This window comes from Apodemus sylvaticus, chromosome 5 (assembly GCF_947179515.1).
Source record: "Apodemus sylvaticus chromosome 5, mApoSyl1.1, whole genome shotgun sequence".
Taxonomy (NCBI): Eukaryota; Metazoa; Chordata; class Mammalia; order Rodentia; family Muridae; genus Apodemus; species Apodemus sylvaticus.
In genome coordinates, this window is record NC_067476.1 from 138,813,061 (window position 1) to 138,832,558 (window position 19,498).

Below are 19,498 nucleotides of genomic sequence, written 5' to 3' on the forward strand. Positions count from 1 at the left end.
TTGCTTAAATGTAACCTTGGGTAGTTTCACTATACTTGTGGGTAGAATAGCAACACATTTGAGAGTTTTCCTCTGTAACTCTGCAGCTGTCTTCTATGGTATCCTGTCCTACAAACGCTGGCTATCTGAGTCTTTGTGCTATCCCAGCTGTTTTTCCTCCAGTTAGGGCATCCAGCACCCTTCTGCATAGTGCCTTTGAAAGTCTTTCCTGACAATAATTGACAGTTATGAACTTATGCCAAGCCAAGATCTATCTTGTCTTTAGAAAAATATGCTGATGTGATTATATCATGTGGCCAAACCTTTCTTTTTGAGAACCATAACCATAGCATGCAAAAAATGCAGACATTGCTTAATACAGTGTAATATCAATTAAATATACATTCTTGCAGGTTTTTAAAAACCGATTATAGTGTGATTACATTTGGTACTTTGCCTGTAAATTATATTAATGTTACCAGGAATAAAAAATTAAGGACCTTAACCTTTATAAAAAACTGGGTGTGCCCACACCTGCTTGTAATTCCATTACTACGGAGGTGAGACTGATAAGTCCTCAGAGCTTGCTGACTGGTTAGCAGAATGAGAGAACAAACTTCTGAATGTCCTCTGACTTCTAGTCTTCCATGGCATGGATGTGTATACACTCTCTCACATACACATGCACGGTTTGCAGGGTTGGTTGAGGGAAGGAGGCGAAAATTAAAACAGTGGAGAGCAACTCTGGCACCTACCTGTGCACATAAACATAAACCAAAAGACAAGTGCTTTAGTGTGTTTATTGTTTAGTTCGTCCGTCCACCTTCTGTAATTATTCCTGTTACTATCACTACCTCATCATCCTTCAGTGCCCTTTCTTTTAGCCCTCTTGAACTGTAAGTTTAACTTTTATTCTCCTGTAGTAATTGTCATCTGGACACTTACTGCTTCAGTCTGCTAACCTAGGCCTAGAAGCTTCTAGTCTCAATTCTATCTAATTTAGGTCTAGAATGTTTTCAGCCTCTGAGACTTACTGCTGAATCCACTCTCCCTTTTTGGGCTTCTTCTGATCTATCTATCTATCTATCTATCTATCTATCTATCTATCTATCTATCTACCTACCTACCTATCTATCTATCTATCTATCTATCTATCTATCTATCTATCTATCTTCCCGTTCTCTTTCTTTCTTCCCTTCCTTTCCTTTCTTTCCTTCCTTTCCTTCCTTTCCTTCCTTTCCTTCCTTTTCTTTTCCTTCCTTCCTTCCTTCCTCCCTCTCTCTCTCTCTCTCTCTCTCTCTCTCTCTCTCTCTCTCTTTCTTTCTTTCTCTTTCTTTCTGATTTATTTGTTTATTATATGTAAGTACATTCCAGAAGAGGCCGTCAGATCTCATTAGGGATGATTGTGAGCTACCATGTAGTTGCTGGGATTTGAACTCAGGACCTTCGGAAGAGCAGTGCTCCAGTCCTCCTTCTGATTTCTTATTGACTGGTTCATCTCAGCTGTTCTGGCTCATACTCCTTTCCAAACTGATTGATTCTGGCTTCTCCCTTAGCTTTTGCCTGAATTGCGCCGGTTGGCCTCAAACTAACTAGCAATCTGTTCTAGTCTTCTGGCTCCTCATTTTCTGGTTCATTCTTTCTTCACCTATGTCTAGCTTATTCTCTCTCTGCAACATGTCTTGGTAAAACTGTCTCTTTCCTCTTCTCTTTTGGCAATGCCCTCTCTTAAATAGCCTCTCTTTCTAGTTGAGTTGAGCATATACTATTCTGTCAAGTCTTTCTCTGGCTCATCCCTTTGTCTGCTTCTTCACTTTTGAACTTGGTGCTTCCTTCTACAAACTAACTTCACTGTTTGGGATTAAAGGTATATGCTAAGGGCGAATCTGTATTCTAGCCAGAGTAGCCATGTTGCTGGATTAAAGTCCTTCTGTATTGGCCTCCCAAACTGGATTGGCACTCCTCTTCTCCCATGGATGGTCATTTCACCTACTTAAGTTCTGTCCTGCCAGGCGATGGTGGCGCACACCTGTAATCCCAGCCCTCTGGGAGGCAGAGGCAGGCGGATTTCTGAATTCGAGGCCAGCTGGTCTACAGAGTGAGTTCTAGACAGCCAGGGCTATACAGAGAAACCCTGTCTCAGAAAAAAAATAAATCCAACCCCCCTCCCCCCAAAACCAGTTCTGTCCTCTATAAACACAACCTCCTTGGGACACATTTTTAGGCGTTTCATCCTTTTGGGGCCCCTACTTCTGCATGAAGTCACATGCACACACTCTTGCTCTGAGCCCCCTAGTAGAAGTAAAGACTAGATTAGGGAAGAAAATAGCGAGGGAGATCTCAATTTAAAATGTGATTTATCCTTTTGGTTTTTGTTTGTGGAATTGAAATGTATATACACTCATATACTGTGTGTTGTATTGTGCAGACACATTGTGTTCTGTCTGTGGCTCTTAGGAAGAGGTCAGATGGCCTCTTACTCTCTACCTAACTCAGGCTTTCTCACTGTGCAGGGAGCTGGGCTGGAGGTCAGGAAGCTCTAGCAGTCTATTCTCTGCCCTGCTTTCCCAGTGCATGGGTTACAGGCGCACATTTGAGATTTCAACTCAGGTACCTATGCTTACACAAGGGGGTAACACTGAGCTGCCCAAGGCCTATTTTGCAAAACATCAATGATCATCTAAGTGCCATTGTCTATGGAGCTGTTATATAAACAAACTTGCTGTATTAACTTTTATATCATGGAGTATTATGCAACTGAGAAGATAATTACGAAGCTGCCAATGAACTCATAATGTGACTTCCAAGAATATATTTTTTAAGCTAAAATGCAAAGTATTATCTATGGTAGGCATTTCAGGGAGTGTATGACTAGGAATGGAGACAGAATAAAGTAGATGGGTATATTATCATCTATGCACAAAAATGTACAACGAAAAGAAAGCAGTGCAGCAGGCCCTGGGTCGAATGAAGATGCAGAGTGAGATGTGAAGAAGGGAAGGGACCAGTGGCACTTGTCTAAATATAGCGTGGGTTGTGGTTTAGACTCTTGTGAAGATCTGATGTTACGTTCTATTTAAAAATAAAAGTATCAGCTGCTGTTGGCGCATGTCTGTAATTCCAGCTATCAGGAGGTAGGGGCAAGCAGGAGTGGGCAGGAGTTTGAGGCCAGCTGAGTTCTAGGACACCCAGGGCTACACAGGCAGAGAAACCCTGTCACCAAAAAAAAAAAAAAAAAGGAAGGAAGGAAGGTCGAAGATGGGGAATTAAAAACCAAAATAGGTTACATGGAGAAGAGCTGAAGCCCAGTGTTCCCAGCATCTGTGAATTTCTTTGACTGTATAGCCATCATACTGATTTTTCCCATTTCCTCCTCCTTCCTTCCTTCCTTCCTTCCTTCCTTCCCTCTCTTCTTTCCTTTCCTTTCCTTTTCTTTTTCCTTTCCCCTTCCCCTTCCCCGATTCAGGCCTCAGGGTGTCTGTAATTCCTCTTGTTTCTGGTATGGAGCTCTTGTAGGGGATGCCAATCCTCCTTGTGTGCCCAGACTGAGGGGTTGGTTTCCCTGAGGCAGGGCTTTCATTGCTGACCCAGGCAAATTGGGGTCAGTTGGTTAATTTGTTAGTATTCACATAGCTGTTTTTTCCTTCCTTCCTTCCTTCCTTCCTTCCTTCCTTCCTTCCTTCCTTCCTTCCTTCCTCCCTCCCTCCCTCCCTCCCTCCCTCCCTCCCTCTTTGTCTCTCTCTCTCTCTCTCTCTCTGTCTCTCTCTCTCTTTTTGGTTTTTCGAGACATGGTTTCTCTGTGTGCCCCTGGCTGTCCTGGAACTCACTCTGTAGACCAGGCTGGCCTCGAACTCAGAAATCCACCTGCCTCTGCCTTCCAAGTGCTGGGATTAAAGGCATGCGCCACCACCCGCCTGGCTCACATAGCTGTTTTCTAAGTATTACATTTTTATTATTTTATGCTTAAGAATGTTTGCCTGCACACATCTCTGTACTGCTTTTCATGCCTGCTTCCTGTAGCTGCTGAAAGATGGCATCAGATCACCTGGAACTAGAGTTACAGACGGTGGTGAACCAGCACCTAGGTGCTGGCGATCAAATCTGCTGCCTCTAGAAGAGCAGTCAGTGCTTCTAACTATTGAGCCTTCTCCAGCCCTCACATGACAGGGCTTCCTTTATCTGCGTCTTAGAAATTCTCTTCTTCACTTGTCTCCTTTTCTTTCATAGATCTCATGAGATTCAGTTTGTTGTAGTTGATGTGTGTAATTCATTCATGCCGGGCACATGTGAATAGAGTTGCTTTTTGAGAGACAGGTATGTGGGAAGTGAGCTGTGATTTCACACCTTTTTATTCTGTGTTACACTGTATAAGGAGTTTGGAATAGAGGCCTGAAATATTACCTTTGCTTATTTTTTAAAAAGGTGAACTTTATTTTTAATTATGGGCCTGTACACATGAATGTGCATTCCAGGAGAAGCCAAAGGTTTCAGATTCCCTGCAGCTGAAGAAAGAAGTTAGGGCTGTTGTAAGCCTCCTGTCAAGTGCTAGATCAGAACTCTGGTCCTCTGCTAAAAGCACTATTCCCTTACAAATGAGCCATCTCTGCAAGCCTTTATTCATATTTCATTCTCCAAAACTGCTTTGGAGAGGTGCCTGTGTATGATGTGTCCTCTGTATTTTGAAATTTCATAATATGAAACAGATCTTTTATTTGTTTGAGTGGGTCTCGTGCCATAATTATAAAACCTGGAAACTTGGGTCTTTCATTTGGGCACAATTTTGGGTTTTGTTTTGTTTGTTTTATGTGGGAGTCAGCTCTCTCCTACCTTGTAGGTCCTACCCACTGAGCTGGTCTCGAGTACAATTTCTTGGTTATTTTGTTACTTGGTTTTGTTTGTTTGTTTGTTTTCTTTCTGAGCCTTCTGTTTCTTTAACACAAGGCTTCCATAACCAGTGCCTGTTTTTCTTTTTAGTCATTTATTTTTAATTTTATGTTTTTAGGTTTACTTAATGCGAATAAGTGTTTTGCTCACATGTATGTCTGTGTATCATATACATTCTGAATCTGGAGTTTTGCCCAGTTGTGACCTGCCATGTGGATGCTAAGATTGAAACATTGGCCACTGCAGGAACAAGTGCTTTTAATCATTGCATCATCTTATAGTCAGTTCTCTGAGAGATAATATATTATTTCTGATAACCTGCTTTTAGAGCCCAGCAGTGTGTGTGTTTATGCTTTTTTTTTTTTTTTTTCAAAGCATCCTGTGCTTGTTAGGGCTCTTAGAGAATGTTTACTGTGATCATTTATCTCTTCCTTTCAGTTTCTACTTTTGTTTGTTTAATTTTGGACATTTTTCCTCTAACAGTTGTGCTTGAATGTCTGCTAGTCCTTGGTGAGTCCTTCATCCTGAGAGAACTGATGGGTTCTGTGCTGTGAGCACACCAGAATAGATAGAAACCTACATGGTTTGGGAGGGGGGCTCGTTGGTTATTTGTGCTTGAAGATGTGCTCTGAGCTGGGCGGTGATGATGCACACCTGTAGTACCAGCACTTGGGAGGCAGAGGCAGGCAGATTTCTGAGTTAGAGGACAGCCAGGACTACACAGAGAAACCCTGTCTCGGGGGAGAAAAAAAAAAAGATGATGATGTGCTCTGTTGTTAATTTTTTCAAGAAGAGGAATAATTTGGTACTTTGCTGCTGTTTGTCTCCATCTCTGTCCCTGGTACTGGGGACTGAACCAAGAACTTCGTATACCCCTCACCTCCGCCCCCTGCCTCAGCCTCTGTAGTAGCTGGGAATACAGGCTTAGGCTGTAGATCTGGCAGTCCTTTGAATGCTTGGCAGTCAGCAAAGAACAGATAAAGTGGGGATCTCTGGAAGCCATCCTGGGAACACAGCTATTGTCTATATTGCCTTTGTTCCTATTTAGTAGTACCTTACTTCTCTTGGGTTGTGCCTTTTATCTTCTCTTTCAGAATTTCTTGTGTTCAGACTAACTGGAACATAAACCAGTTCTTTCAGAGCTGAAAGAGTATTGCTTAAGTGGTCAGAGAGGTGACCTTGAGGAATCTGCTTGTCCAGAATAATAGCAGGTTCTCATTTTTGGCAGCCCTGTTGTTTTTTCTGTCTGCAGTGGTTCATGATATTTCCCGACCCCTGTGCTCTTGGGTTTCTGCTCTTCTGTCTGGCTTATTCTTAGTGGCTTTTCCTCTGTTGCATTAGATTTTGACCTTTCTTCCCCCACTGAATTTCTTTTCCTCTGCCAGCATCTAGATTCTGTTCTTATATTCACTCTTCTGTCTTCCCTCCTCTTCTCTTTGTGCACTTACGTCTTTATTATTTTTGTTGATGCTTTGGGGGCTGAAAAGAAGTATGGTTTGGTTGTCATACTTAAGCAGGGGTTCAAGCCTTCCTTGACCTCCATACCTCTTTCCCTTTCCCACCCCCAGTCAGCCAGGTTGCTTCTTATATGTGGCCATGAAAATGGGTACTATAGATTTTGTCACTATAGGTGTGTTTTTACTCTTCTCTCTGTCATTTAATAGTTTATCATATCAGTCTTCATTTTATTTCTAGTACAGATATTAAAGCTTTTCAGGGTTTTTCATTACTAAAAACTGTTTGGGGCTGGAGAGGCTCAGCAGTGAAGAGGACCCAAGTTGGGCTCCCAGCCCCTGCTGTGCAGCACGCAACCTCCTTTAACTCCAGCCTCAGGAAATCTGATGCCCTTCTCTGTCTTTTGAGGACACTCTAAGTACACGATACTCAGACACACAAAGTATCAAAAACACCAATACATATGAAGTAAAAATAAATGATTTTTAAAATTTTTAATTTAATTTAATTTTATTTATTTATTTGGGTTTTTTTTTTTCCCATTTCCCCCCCCCCCCCCCAAAGACAGGGTTTCTCTGTGTAGCCCTGGCTGTCCTGGAACTCACTATGTAGACCAGGCTGGCATTGAACTCAAAAATCCGCCTTCCTTTGCCTCCAAAGTGCTGGGATTACAGGAGTGCGCCACCACTGCCCTGCCTCCTGTTGAGCAATTTTTAAAAAATGATTTCAGATTATAATTCTTTCATTTCTCCCATTCCCTTTTCTCCCTCCAAACCTTTCCATGTACCTTCCCATTTGATCTCTTTCAAATTCATGGACTCTTTTTTCTTTTATGTATGTATGCATGTATGCATGTATGTATGTATGTATTCCCAAATACAACCTGCTTAGTTTCTATAGCATTACTTGGTTGACTGTTTTCAGAGCTGACCATTTGGTAGCCTGTGGGTGTGCTCTTCCTGAGAAAGACTGTTTCTTAGATGCTCTTGTGCTCTGTCTAGTATTGAGGCCCGCTGAGCATCCCGCTTCCGCTTCAGCTAGTCAGTCAGAGTCATACTTGTTCAAATTGTGTTTAGGCAGTCATACTGGTGAGACTTCATGCCGTAGTTTCTGACATTTCTAAGACACACAGTCTTACAGGAAATTCTTTCTCTAGCTCTTAGAATCTTTCTGCCTCCTCTTCCAAAATGATCACTGAGCCTTGGATGTAAGAGTTATGGTATGGATAAATTTATCAGTTGGGACTGAGCTGTACAACTCTGCACTTGGATAGATTGTGACTTTCTGCAATGGCCTTTGTTGCAAAAAGAAATTTCAGCTGGGTGGTGGTGGCGCACGCCTTTAGTCCCAGCACTTAGGAGGCAGAGGCAGGCGGATTTCTGAGTTTCAATACCAGCCTGGTCTACTAGTCTGTTGTAGGGTAGCCAGAGCAGTGTAGCCAGACCCTGACTTACAAAAGAGCTTTTGTTCTTATCCCATTCTTGAAAAATGCCTTTGATGTTTGAGGTCCATTGCTTTTTTATGAGGGTGATAGAGATGGCTCACAGGTTAAGTCTACTTGCTGACTCCAGTTCCAGAGGATGGATGCCCTTTCAGGCATTCATGTGGTGCACAGATGTATAAAACATACATATACATAAAATAGATTTAAAAAATAAAAACAAAACATGATTTTGTTCTCTAGATTTAATTTAAACCTTCCTCATAATTTTGTAATTTTTTCCTAAGATTGTATTTCTCTTGTAGAATTTAGTAATTTATAGTCTGTGCATTCTATCCTCATTTGTGATGTTTTTATTGATGTTAGTGTTGCTTGCCTTTTTTTTATATTTATGTATTTATGAGTTAATAGGGTCTCTGTATGAGATACAATTACCCTAGACTGTCCTGAGACTCATGCTGTAATCAAGAATGACCTTAAAAAACACCTGGTCCTCTTCCTTCCTGGGCTCCAGGGGCCTTTGAGCTGATCTGTACAAGGGGGATAGGCAGAGGGTCTCACATGGCAGCACCTTGGTTGACCTGACTACCTTTCTCTGCAGAGACTCTTGGGAAGGCCATCTAATTATCTGACAAGATTTGGGTAGCTACACCAACCAGCCCTTTTGCCATACTGTGTTTTCTTAGTGTCCCAGAGATGGTGCTTCAAGGAGCAGTTGGTCTTCTATGATCCACTGTTCAACAGTAATGGGAAAGAACTAGTAGCCCTCAGCCTGAACAGGACCCAACATTAGATTGACAATAGGACTCATCTCTCGAAGCCTATGGAGAGATTTCTGGGTCATTCTGTCCCTTTCCCTCTGCATCCTATAATGATGGCAAATGCTGAGAAACACCCGAGGAAATGAGCGTCCGGATCCTATAGTTTTCAAAAACCAAAGAAAGAAACAAACATAAAACCAAAAAGCATTTTAGTATTTAGGAATGTCTACTTGTGCTTGTTGCATTTGAAAGGTTTTGTTCACCGGAGTTTTCACTTTGTGTCACAGAAAGATGCTGTACAGTGGTCTAGAAATGCAGCTACAGTGGACGGAGAAGAGCCAGAGGACTCCGCTGATGTGGAAAGCTGTGGGTCTAATGAAGCCAGCACTGTGAGTGGTGAAAATGATGGTAAGTGCCAGAGCAAGAGTGGGGAAGAGACCAGGCAGTTCCGAGGGACTAAGATGGCTTTCTTGTCTTCTAGTTTCTCTGGATGAAACGTCTTCGAATGCATCCTGCTCTACAGAGTCTCAGAGCCGGCCTCTCTCCAATCCTAGGGATAGCCACAGGGCTTCCTCACAGGTAATGAAGCTTACTAGTGACAGGATAGAAGAGTTGGGTAGATGAAAGCAGACATGTGGCAGGGTTTGTTCATCTTCAGCAGATAGTCAGGAGATGTGTTTGAAGAATGGAGAGAATAAAATTCATTGTTAAGTCTTTTACAGTGCTAGGAACTAAATCCACGACTTTGCCGGCAAAGCAAACACTACCACTGAGCTATATTCTCACACCCCGTCATCTCTGTTTGTGACAAGTTCCTTATCTCTAGGATGGAGACAACAGTGTATAATTCTTTTTTTCCCCAGCTAATGGCATGCTTAGTGCATTGACACTGGTCCATACCTCTACTAACATTGCCTGGGAGCTCTGTACTTAAGAACTGAACCATCTTTACAGACCCTACATGAGCTTTTAAATTTTGTGTGTGTGTATATGTGTGTTCACTTGGGACAGTTGTTGGGATCAAAGGACAGCTTTGGAGAGTCAGTTCTCTTCTTCCCCTATTAGATTTGGGGATTTACAAAAGGTCATCAGATTTGTGCAGGAAGTACCTTTAGACATTGAGCCACGTCACTGGCCCTTGACATGAATGTTTAGAGCACAGCTAAAGGAGTGCTGTAGTGTCCTGCAGATGACTACTTTCTTCTTTAAATCTCTTCTGGGAATACAGGCAAACAAACAGAAGAAAAGAACTGGGGTCATGCTGCCTCGTGTCGTCCTGACTCCTCTGAAGGTAAACGGGGCCCACGTGGAACCTGCATCAGGTATGTATAATCTCAGAGGTTGTACTTTTTCCTAGGGTCCTGAGGACCCAGCTCTGTCAGCAGCTTTTGACTTAGCAGTGTGAGGCCAGTAGAGTTATTGAGTCCAAGAAAAAGCCTTGAGGAAGAAAAAAAAGAAAAGCCTTGAGAACCCAGAAAGGCAGTGTAGTGTGGTGTGGTGTAGTATAGGGTGGTGTAATGTGATGTGGTGTGGTATGGTGTAGTGTGATTAGGGCTTAGTGTTGTGTTCAGCCATGAACCTTCTTGACTCTGGAGTTGGCCGTGAACATGTGATGATGGATGACTCTGCCAGTGCTTTGTAAAAAGTTTGGTTTGGCATTCTTTAGTGATATTTTAATCCAGACCATGAGGTAATGGTTCCTGTCAACTCAGAGCTGGGAGCCAGAAGCATCCCTCTGTTGATAGCAGCACCAGGGAGAGCTAGGAGAGTTGAGCTTGTCTGAGAGCCATGGGGACAGCCGGTGATGCTTTTGGCTGTGCCCTCAGGATTCTCAGGCCGCCATGCAGATGGGGAGAGTGGCAGTCCATCCAGCAGCAGCAGCGGTTCTCTGGCTTTGGGGAACAGTGCCATTCGAGGCCAGGCTGAGGTCACTCGGGATCCTGCCCCCCTCTTGAGAGGCTTCCGGAAGCCAGCCACAGGTGAGTAGGAGTCAAATTTTTTTGCCTGTAAAGAAACTCCCTTCAGGACTGAAGGGGTTCTCTCAGAACACCCCCTCTCCCTAAACTGAAAATCCTTACTTCTTCTTGCTTCCAAAAACCACAGGGCAAATGAAGCGCAATAGAGGGGAAGAGGTAGATTTTGAGACGCCTGGGTCCATTCTTGTTAACACCAACCTCCGTGCGCTGATCAACTCTCGGACCTTCCATGCCCTGCCAACACATTTCCAGCAGCAACTCCTCCTCCTCCTGCCTGAAGTGGACAGACAGGTGCCCGTGTACAGCTCCTCTTGGTCTCTGCCTAGGCGGGTTCCTGTTCTCCCAAGTTGCCTTATTGTGCCTATCTTATCTTTTGCCCTCCTAGGTGGGGACAGATGGCCTGCTGCGCCTTAGTGGCAGTGCACTCAATAATGAGTTTTTCACCCATGCAGCTCAGAGCTGGCGGGAACGCCTTGCTGATGGTGAGTATACTTCATCATACATGGCTTGAGATGCCTATTGTGTGTGGTTATTTTACAGCTCTAAGGGTAAAAACATTGCCTGCTTTTCCAGCAGACCCAGGATCAATTCTCCGCACCTATGTAGAAACTCAGAATTGTCTTGTTACTCTAATTCCAGGAGATCAAATGCCCTCTTCTGGCCTCCTATGGCACAAGGCATGTGCATGGTACATGGACTTACATGATCAGACACCCATGTATGTCAAGGGAACAAAACAGCTTAAGCACTTACTACTTGAGGCTTTTGCTAAGATCAAGTGTAAAATCCAAGTGCTTATTTTTAACCACTCTTTTTTGCTCAAAAGATACTAATGTAAGGTAGGCTTTGCTCATAGTACAAATACATGTGGTTATTAGCAGGACACATTGCTCTGAAAACACAACATTAGAGATAGCCATTCTACATCTTCTTTTATCATTAAAACTATATATGCCTGTACCTTTCAGTAATGGTGTTGTATGCATGTGTGAAAAAAGCACCCCAAGATAACATATTCACTTCCACCCCGCTCTCTGTCACAGTCACTTAGAGTAAATGTTAATGTCTGAATTTAATTTTCTTTCTTTTATTTTTGTTTGTTTGTTTGTTTTTGGGACAGGGTTTCTCTGTGTAGCCCTGACTATCCTGGAACTCACTCTGTACACCAGACTGGTCTTGAACTCAGAAATCCGCCTGCCTCTGCCTCCCAAGTGCTGGGATTACAGGCATGCACTACCACTGCCCGGCTGAATTTAGTTTTCTATAGTAGCTTCATGGTGAATGTGTGGAGAAATCCAAGACTACCCTTAAGTGTTATTAATATTGGCAGTTTATGTGCAGAGTTAGGGTTTATTACAGCAAAACAACATGAAGTAAAATTGGCAATGGGAAAGGGCTTACAGGTAAGATACAGAGACAGCCAGGCACAGGTTTCTCAAGTCTTTCTATGGATTCAAGTAGGACATAAATGTCCTCAGAATTTATCTCAGAAGTAAATTATAGTTGTGTGAAAATGTCTACCAAAGGGCTGGAGAGAAATTATAGTTGTGTGAATATGTCTACCAAGGGGCTGGAGAGAAGGCTCAGAGGTTAAGAGCACTGGTTGCTCTTCCAGAGGTCCTGAGTTCAATTCCCAGCAACTGCATGGTGGCTCACAACCGTCTATAATGTAATCTGGTATCCTCTAATAGCCTATAGGCATATGTGTAGGCAGAACACTATACGTATAATAAATAAATCTTTTTTAAAAATGTCTACCAGAGAAGTTTGGAAGACTTATTATTAGCTCACAGGATTTTGTTTTGTTTTGCTCTTTAATTATGAGTTTGTGTGTCTTTGGATATGTGCACATGAGTTCAGGTGCCTTCAGAGGCCATAGATGTTAGTTCCCCTTACAGGTACATAGTTGTAAGCTACCTAACATAGATTCTTGGAACCAAACCCTCAACTACTGAACCCTGGTACCCAGGGTTTATTGGAAGCTGATTCTGTTAGAAGCCATTGCTAGTCCTAAAAGGAAACCCGGTGTTTAGTTTTCACCAGCTTCTTTAAAGCATTGGTTCCTAAAAAGAAAGCAGGTGTCTTTAGCATGAATGATACTATTATTATTGTTTATTATTATTATTATTATTATTCATTGGGAGCAGCACAGTGAGCGACTTGTCACTTACGGTGGTGAGAGTACTTTAAATCCAGGTTCCCAGATGCCACCAAATGGCCAGCCTCAAAGATAAACTTTCAGATATGCTAGAATGTCACCCCCTACCCCGCACCCCCCCACCCCCGTTGTCTTGATGAATGTGTTGCCTGCCTTTGACTGATTATAGAGGAGTAAACTCTCTTATAGTAGAAGTATTAATTCTGTCTTAAGTTAGGAACATGCTCTGAGAAGTCCACTGATAAAGTCATAGTCTTTAAAATTGCTTGGTAGGAGCTGGAGGAGATGGTCTTATTGGTAAGGTTCTTACCTTATAAGCATGAAGACCTGATTTTGATCCCAGGACACACACACACACAGACAGACACCCCTCTCTCTTGTGGTAGCCTATTGAACCTCAGCAGCAGTGCTAAGTCCAGCACTGAGTAGGTGGGAATAGGCAGGTTACTGGGGTTCACCGACCAGACATCCTAGGCTAAATAGTCCCAGGCCAGGGAAAGATCTTACTTCAAACAAAATATGCACATTTGGGGAGAGATGGCTCAGCAGGTAAGAGTACACCCTGCTCTTCCCAAAGATGAGTTTGGTTTGGTGCACCCATGTTGACAGTCCCAGCTCAATGGGAACTTCTATCCTCTCCTCGCCTCAGCAGATACCTATCTTATACATGCCCACATGGCATACACTCACAGACACACAAATAAAAATAAATCTTTCAAATAAACCAACTTTGGTAATTCCTGATATCAAACAATCCCTCCGCATGCGTACATGGGCCACAGGTAGTAGGTACACATGCATGCATGCGCACACACGAAACAATTACATCCTTGTTATGGAACTAGAAGACTTAGGTGTCTGTAGGACAGTCTTGTGGAGAGCCCTGGGTTTGTATTTTGATGCTAATTCCACTCCTCAGAGGGGCTGTAGATGTGAACCTTCTCTCAGGATCAACAGGAAGGGAGGAGTTACACGGGATCAATGGAGAGGCTGCAGAGAAAGAAGGTCCTGGTCTGGAGAAACTGCAGGTTATATGGGTTAATATAGATGGAAATACAGTAGCAACAAAAGAACAGATACTTTAGTATCCAGAATTTATTAACTGGAAGTCATTTTTCTCTTTAGGTGAATTCACTCATGAGATGCAAGTCAGGCTAAGACAGGAAATGGAAAAGGAGAAGAAGGTAGAACAATGGAAGGAAAAGTTCTTTGAAGATTACTACGGACAGAAGTAAGGCATTCAGTCCTATGAGTTCTGGTCTGGGCTTTTTGTGGGGACAAAGGCAGTTGGTGTCCAGATAGCTGCCGTTCATAGTGGCCGTTCTTACCTGCCGTTCTGTAGGCATAGATCGAACAAACTCACTGAGGGTTGTTTAAGGGGGAAACCGTGGCTCTCCGCACTGATGAGCACAGGCTAGCAACTGCTGGGTGTGGTGTCACACTCGGTGAGACTAGGTCTGCAGAGACGTAAGGGACCCAGCTACCCAATGCTGGGATGGACTTAGACCCAGATTTGATGTGTAAGATAAGCCTGGACGATACAAAGAAAGTTTGGTTTTGGTTTGGGTTTTTTTGTTTTTGTTTTTTTGTTTTTCTTTGCCTCTGGGGAGAAGATGGGAGTGTAGAGTGCTTGTTGGTGTGTGTGAAGCCGCGGATTAGAATCCTAGTGACAGTCAATACAAAATAATAATAAGGTATCCAGGAGCACATAGACAGGTTATATTACAAAAAGGCTGTTCTGTCTAAGGGATTTAGACATCTACAGGATGTCCTGTGTACCAAGGGACAGATGTAGTATGCATGTAAAAGCATGGAACTGACTGCACCTTGACTCGCTTCTTTACAGTGAAGCTATTGTGGCTTTCTTTACTTAGTTCTATGCAGTATGCGGATCTGTCTCATCTAGCTAAGTTATCTGGGTATATATTGTTCACAGAAATAAGAGATACATACTTTCTGGCCTGTAGTTGATGTGAGTTTGATTTGCAGATTGGGTTTGACCAAAGAAGAATCACTGCAGCAGAAAGAGGACCAGGAGGAGGCCAAAATCAAGAGTGGTTTGTGTGTGTCTGGAGAGTCAGTGCGGCCACAGCGTGGCCCCAACACCCGTCAGCGGGATGGACATTTTAAGAAACGTTCTCGGCCAGATCTCCGAACCAGATCCAGAAGGAATCTGTACAAAAAACAGGAGCCAGAACAAGCAGGGGTTGCTGAGGATGCAGACGCTGCTCCAGAGGTCTCATTCTCTAAAGAAGCTAAGATCGACTCAGCGGGTGTGAACAGTCCCCCTGGGCCAGATATGTCTGCTGCAGCATCTGGACAGGAAGGTCCCAAGTGTCCCAGTGAACCTGTGGCTTCCCAGATCCAAACAGAAACGGACAGCTTGGCATGTGCCTCTGCATCTCCAGACAGAATCCCTACCTTACCTCAGGATACTGTGGATCAAGAGACAAAGGATCAGAAGAGGAAATCCTTTGAGCAGGAAGCCTCTGCGTCCTTTCCCGAAAAGAAGCCCCGGCTTGAAGACCGTCAGTCCTTTCGTAACACAATTGAAAGTGTTCACACCGAAAAGCCACAGCCCACTAAAGAGGAGCCAAAAGTCCCGCCCATCCGGGTAAGAGACTTGGTACTTACTGTCTCAGGTGTCAGATTTCTTTCTGAGGAGCTTTTGGGCAGGCGCTTTTTGGCCCCGACATGAATTACATGGGGTATAAAACTTTCTATAAGAAAGCTTTTCTTGAATGACTTAGGAAAATACACTCCTCCTTCCTCCTCCTCTTTTTGTTTTGTTTTTCAGATTAATTTTGTCTGAGACAGGTATTTCCAAGTATCCCTGGCTGTCTTAGAACTCTTTCTGTAGACCAGGCTGTCCTTGAACACAAGAGAGCTACCTGTCTCTGCCTCCCGAGAGCTGGTACTAAAGGTGTGCACTGCCACCACCCAGCAGACAAGTCACTTTTTTTGTTAAAATTATCTTAAGGTCAAAATCCAGGGTTTTTTGTTTGGTTTGGTTTGGTTTGGTTTGGTTTGGTTTTTTGGTTTTTTCGAGACAGGGTTTCTCTGTGTAGCCCTGGCTGTCCTGGAACTCACTCTGTAGACCAGGCTGGCCTCGAACTCAGAAATCCGCCTGCCTCTGCCTTCCAGAGTGCTGGGATTACAGGCATGCGCCACCACCGCCCAGCGGGTTTTACTTTTTTATTAAGTGTTACATTATTTGTTTCATGACCCACAAGATCCAATTAGGAATTAAATTTGAAAGGTAAATTTGGTGGCCTATCTATACAGTCCCAGCACTTGGGGGCCTAAGGCCATAGGAAGATTGCCATCAGTTCAAAGCCAGCTTGAGTTAACAATGTAAAACCTTGTGTCAGTGGATAAAGGAGCTTGCTGCCAAATCTAATGGGACTCACTTGATGAGCAGAGAGAACTGTCCCACAAGTTGGTCTCTGACATCCACACATGTTGTAGCATGTGTGCATGCAAATACACAATGAATGAATCTAAAAACGAAATAGAAAAAAGCAGGGAGATTTTCATGCAGCATAAAATGACTCTTGATATCCTGGGTAGTCATTTTACTATAATTGATTGTTAAGAAAATGAGTTGTTTAGGCCATTACCTTTAAGATAACTATATTTCAGTTTTACTTTGTAGTTCCTAAGTCAGGTCACCTGTTAAAATTTTTATTTATGCTTTTCTGGCAGATTCAACTTTCACGTATCAAACCACCCTGGGTGGCTAAAGGTCGGCCCACTTACCAGATATGCCCCCGGATCGTCCCCATCACGGAGTCCTCCTGCCGGGGTTGGACTGGTGCCAGGACCCTCGCAGACATTAAAGCCCGTGCTTTGCAGGCCCGAGGGGCGAGAGGCTACCACTGCAATCGAGAGGCGGCCACCACTGCCATCGGAGGGGGGGGTGGCCCGGGTGGAGGTGGCAGTGGGGCCATCGATGAGGGAGGTGGCAGAGACGGCAGCAGTAGTGATGGTAGTGCGGCCTGTGGCCACTCTGAGGCCAGGGGAGCTCCAAGCACCTCTGGAGAGAGTACGACAGATCTACAGCGAACACAACTATTGCCGCCTTGTCCTCTGAATGGAGAGCACACTCCGGCTGAAGCTGCCATGCCCAGAGCCAGAAGAGATGACTCCGCTTCTCTCAGAAAGGAAGAGAGCTGCCTGTTGAAGAGGGTCCCAGGCGTGCTCACACGTGGGCTGGAAGATGCCTCTCAGCCCCCTGTTGCTCCCACTGGAGACCAGCCGTGTCAGGCTTTGCCCCCTCTGTCCTCCCAAACTCCAGTGGCTGAGATGTTAGCAGAACCACCTAAGCTGCCTCTAGATGCTAGAACTGAGTCTAAGCCTGGTTCTACTTCCCGGGAGAGGGGTAGTGAAGATGAAGAACCTGCTGTGCCCTCAGAGAGTTCTGGATGGTCTCCATTGGAAGATGTCTTAGCAGGAGGAAATGACCAGGCCTTTGATAATATGAAGGAGCCTGTAAATATGACACCTGCTTTTATATCCAAATTGTCATTAGCTAACTACCTACAGGATAGGCCTGCTGATGATGAATTAGGGCTTGGTGCCACAGGCCCACTCATACGGGAAGGTAGTAGACAAGAAACTTTGACTGAGGCTTTTGCATCTGGCAGTCCTACCTCCTGGGTGCCCATTCTGTCAAATTATGAGGTAATAAAAGAGTCTGATCCAGAATCCAGAGAAAACATACCATGTCTGGAGCCCCAGGATGAAAAAGAGTGGGAGAGAGCTGTCCCCCTCATTGCTGCCATGCCTGGGAACTTGGCAGCCGCAGAAAGTGTGCCCAGCTCTGAGAGCCGTGTTTCACACTGGACAGCACCTCCTCCAGGAGCCATGGGCAGCACTGGCAGTGACAGTGAAGAGGCAGACCTTGAAAGACTGGAAATGAATGGCATCTGTGAAGTACCGAGTCCTCACGGTGAATCCACAGATACAGCCTCTGACTCTGAGGGCCACTTCTCTGAGGACAGCAGTGAAGGTGATGCAAGGGAAGTCACAGTGGTCAAGGAGTTGTTAGGTGGGCGTGACAAGCAGCACTGGGATCCATCCGCCTCTCTGCCCAAGTCGAGTGGTGACCTAAGTGTGCTTACAAGGACAGGGGGGGTGACTGCTTCTCAGAGCTGGGTGTCTAGAGTATGTCCAGCCCCTCACAAGATCCCAGACGCCCTGCTGCTGTCCAGTGTCGAGTGCCAACCCAGGTCTGTGTGCCCACCGAGGCCTGGTTCTTCAGTGGAGGTTACCAACCCACTTGTGATGCACCTGCTGCATGGTAATTTGCCCCTGGAGAAGGTTCTTCCTCCAGGTCACAGAAGCAGCCAACCAGAATCCCCACAGCTGCCACTTAGAGAACAGAGGCAAGATAGAGGCACTCCACAAGGTACAGGGGAAGACAATCACCTCGTTGCCAGAAGCAACCTTGGTTCTGCACAAACATTGAAAGAGTCTATTCTGGCTCAGAGCTATGGAGCAAGTGCTGGTCTTGTCAGGGCAAAGGCCTCCAAGGCTCCTAGAATGTCCCAAAAGATTGCCAAGATGGTTCCAAGTGTAGACTCCCAGCATCCAGTAACAGAACTGACACCTTCCTCTGGGAACCTGGAAGAAATAGATTCCAAAGAGCATCTCTCTTCCTTCCTTTGTGAAGAGCAGAAAGAAACCCATTCCCTGTCTCAAGGCAGTGACCTAGGTGCTGCCCCGGGCCAACGTCCAGGAGATCACTCTACCTCCAAAGTGCCATGCTTCTCTACAGATGTGAGCCTCTCCTTTGGATCTGAGCAGACAGATGGGACCCTGAATGATGAGAACAATGCTGGTGGTCACGAGAAGAAACTATTTGATCCCAGGAATACAGTTGCCACCCTGCAGTGCCCCAGGTCTGAAGAGCAGACACCACTACCTGCTGAGATCCCTCCGATGTTTCCCAGTAGGAAGATAGAACCAAGCAAAAACTCTGTGTCTGGTGGTGTGCAGACTACAAAGGAAAGCAGGACGCCCAAACCACCACCTGTCTCTGCTGGCAACATCAAGACAGAGCAGACGTTTTTGAGGGATCCCATCAAGGCAGATGCAGAGAACAGAAAAGCTGCAGGGTACAGTTCTCTGGAACTAGTGGGTCACTTGCAAGGGATGCCTTTTGTTGTGGACCTTCCTTTCTGGAAATTACCCAGAGAGCCAGGGAAAGGGTTCAGTCAACCCCTGGAGCCTTCTTCCATCCCCTCCCAACTCAACATCAAGCAGGCTTTGTATGGGAAGTTCTCTAAACTCCAGCTGAGTCCCACCAGCTTTAATTACTCCTCCAGCTCTGCCGCCTTTCCCAAAGGCCTTGCTGGTGGTGTGGTGCAGCTGAGCCACAAAGCCAGCTTTGGTACAGGCCATACTGCATCACTGTCCCTACAAATGTTCACTGACAGCACTGCAGTAGAAAGCATCTCTCTCCAGTGTGCATGCAGCCTGAAAGCCATGATCATGTGCCAAGGCTGCGGGGCGTTCTGCCATGATGACTGCATCGGTCCTTCAAAGCTCTGTGTATTGTGCCTTGTGGTGAGATAATAAATTATGGCCATTGGAAACGTTGTACATTTAGTGTGTGTATTTTAATAATGGTTGATCTTAAATCTGTATACAAAATATCACTGATATAATGAACTATCGCTAGACAAGATAAATCTTGCCTCCCCATGAAATTTATAGTGCTGAAGCCCTCTGTCACTTGACACCGTTCTAGCCTTGCTGGAAGGGTTTTCAGGGAGATGGGGACACTATGGTTGCCCAAGACCATCCAGCCTAAACCCTCTTGTAGTCAGGCAGTATAGTG

At 44.7% G+C, this 19,498-nt stretch overlaps 1 protein-coding gene across 2 annotated transcripts in view; it reads left to right on the forward strand.

Moving 5' to 3' along the window:
• The window catches only part of Asxl1 (ASXL transcriptional regulator 1), a 60,643-nt gene extending 41,390 nt beyond the window's left edge, over window positions 1–19,253 (forward strand). For both annotated transcript variants that reach the window (XM_052183962.1, XM_052183963.1), the window contains exons 4-12: window positions 8,808–8,928; window positions 9,002–9,099; window positions 9,749–9,842; window positions 10,347–10,499; window positions 10,624–10,787; window positions 10,882–10,978; window positions 13,780–13,885; window positions 14,644–15,268; window positions 16,360–19,253. In XM_052183962.1, the coding sequence (XP_052039922.1) occupies window positions 8,808–8,928; window positions 9,002–9,099; window positions 9,749–9,842; window positions 10,347–10,499; window positions 10,624–10,787; window positions 10,882–10,978; window positions 13,780–13,885; window positions 14,644–15,268; window positions 16,360–19,233 (4,332 nt within the window). In that variant the 3' untranslated portion in view covers window positions 19,234–19,253. The remainder of the gene's footprint in view (window positions 1–8,807; window positions 8,929–9,001; window positions 9,100–9,748; window positions 9,843–10,346; window positions 10,500–10,623; window positions 10,788–10,881; window positions 10,979–13,779; window positions 13,886–14,643; window positions 15,269–16,359) is intronic.
• The last annotated feature ends 245 nt before the right edge of the window (window positions 19,254–19,498 follow it).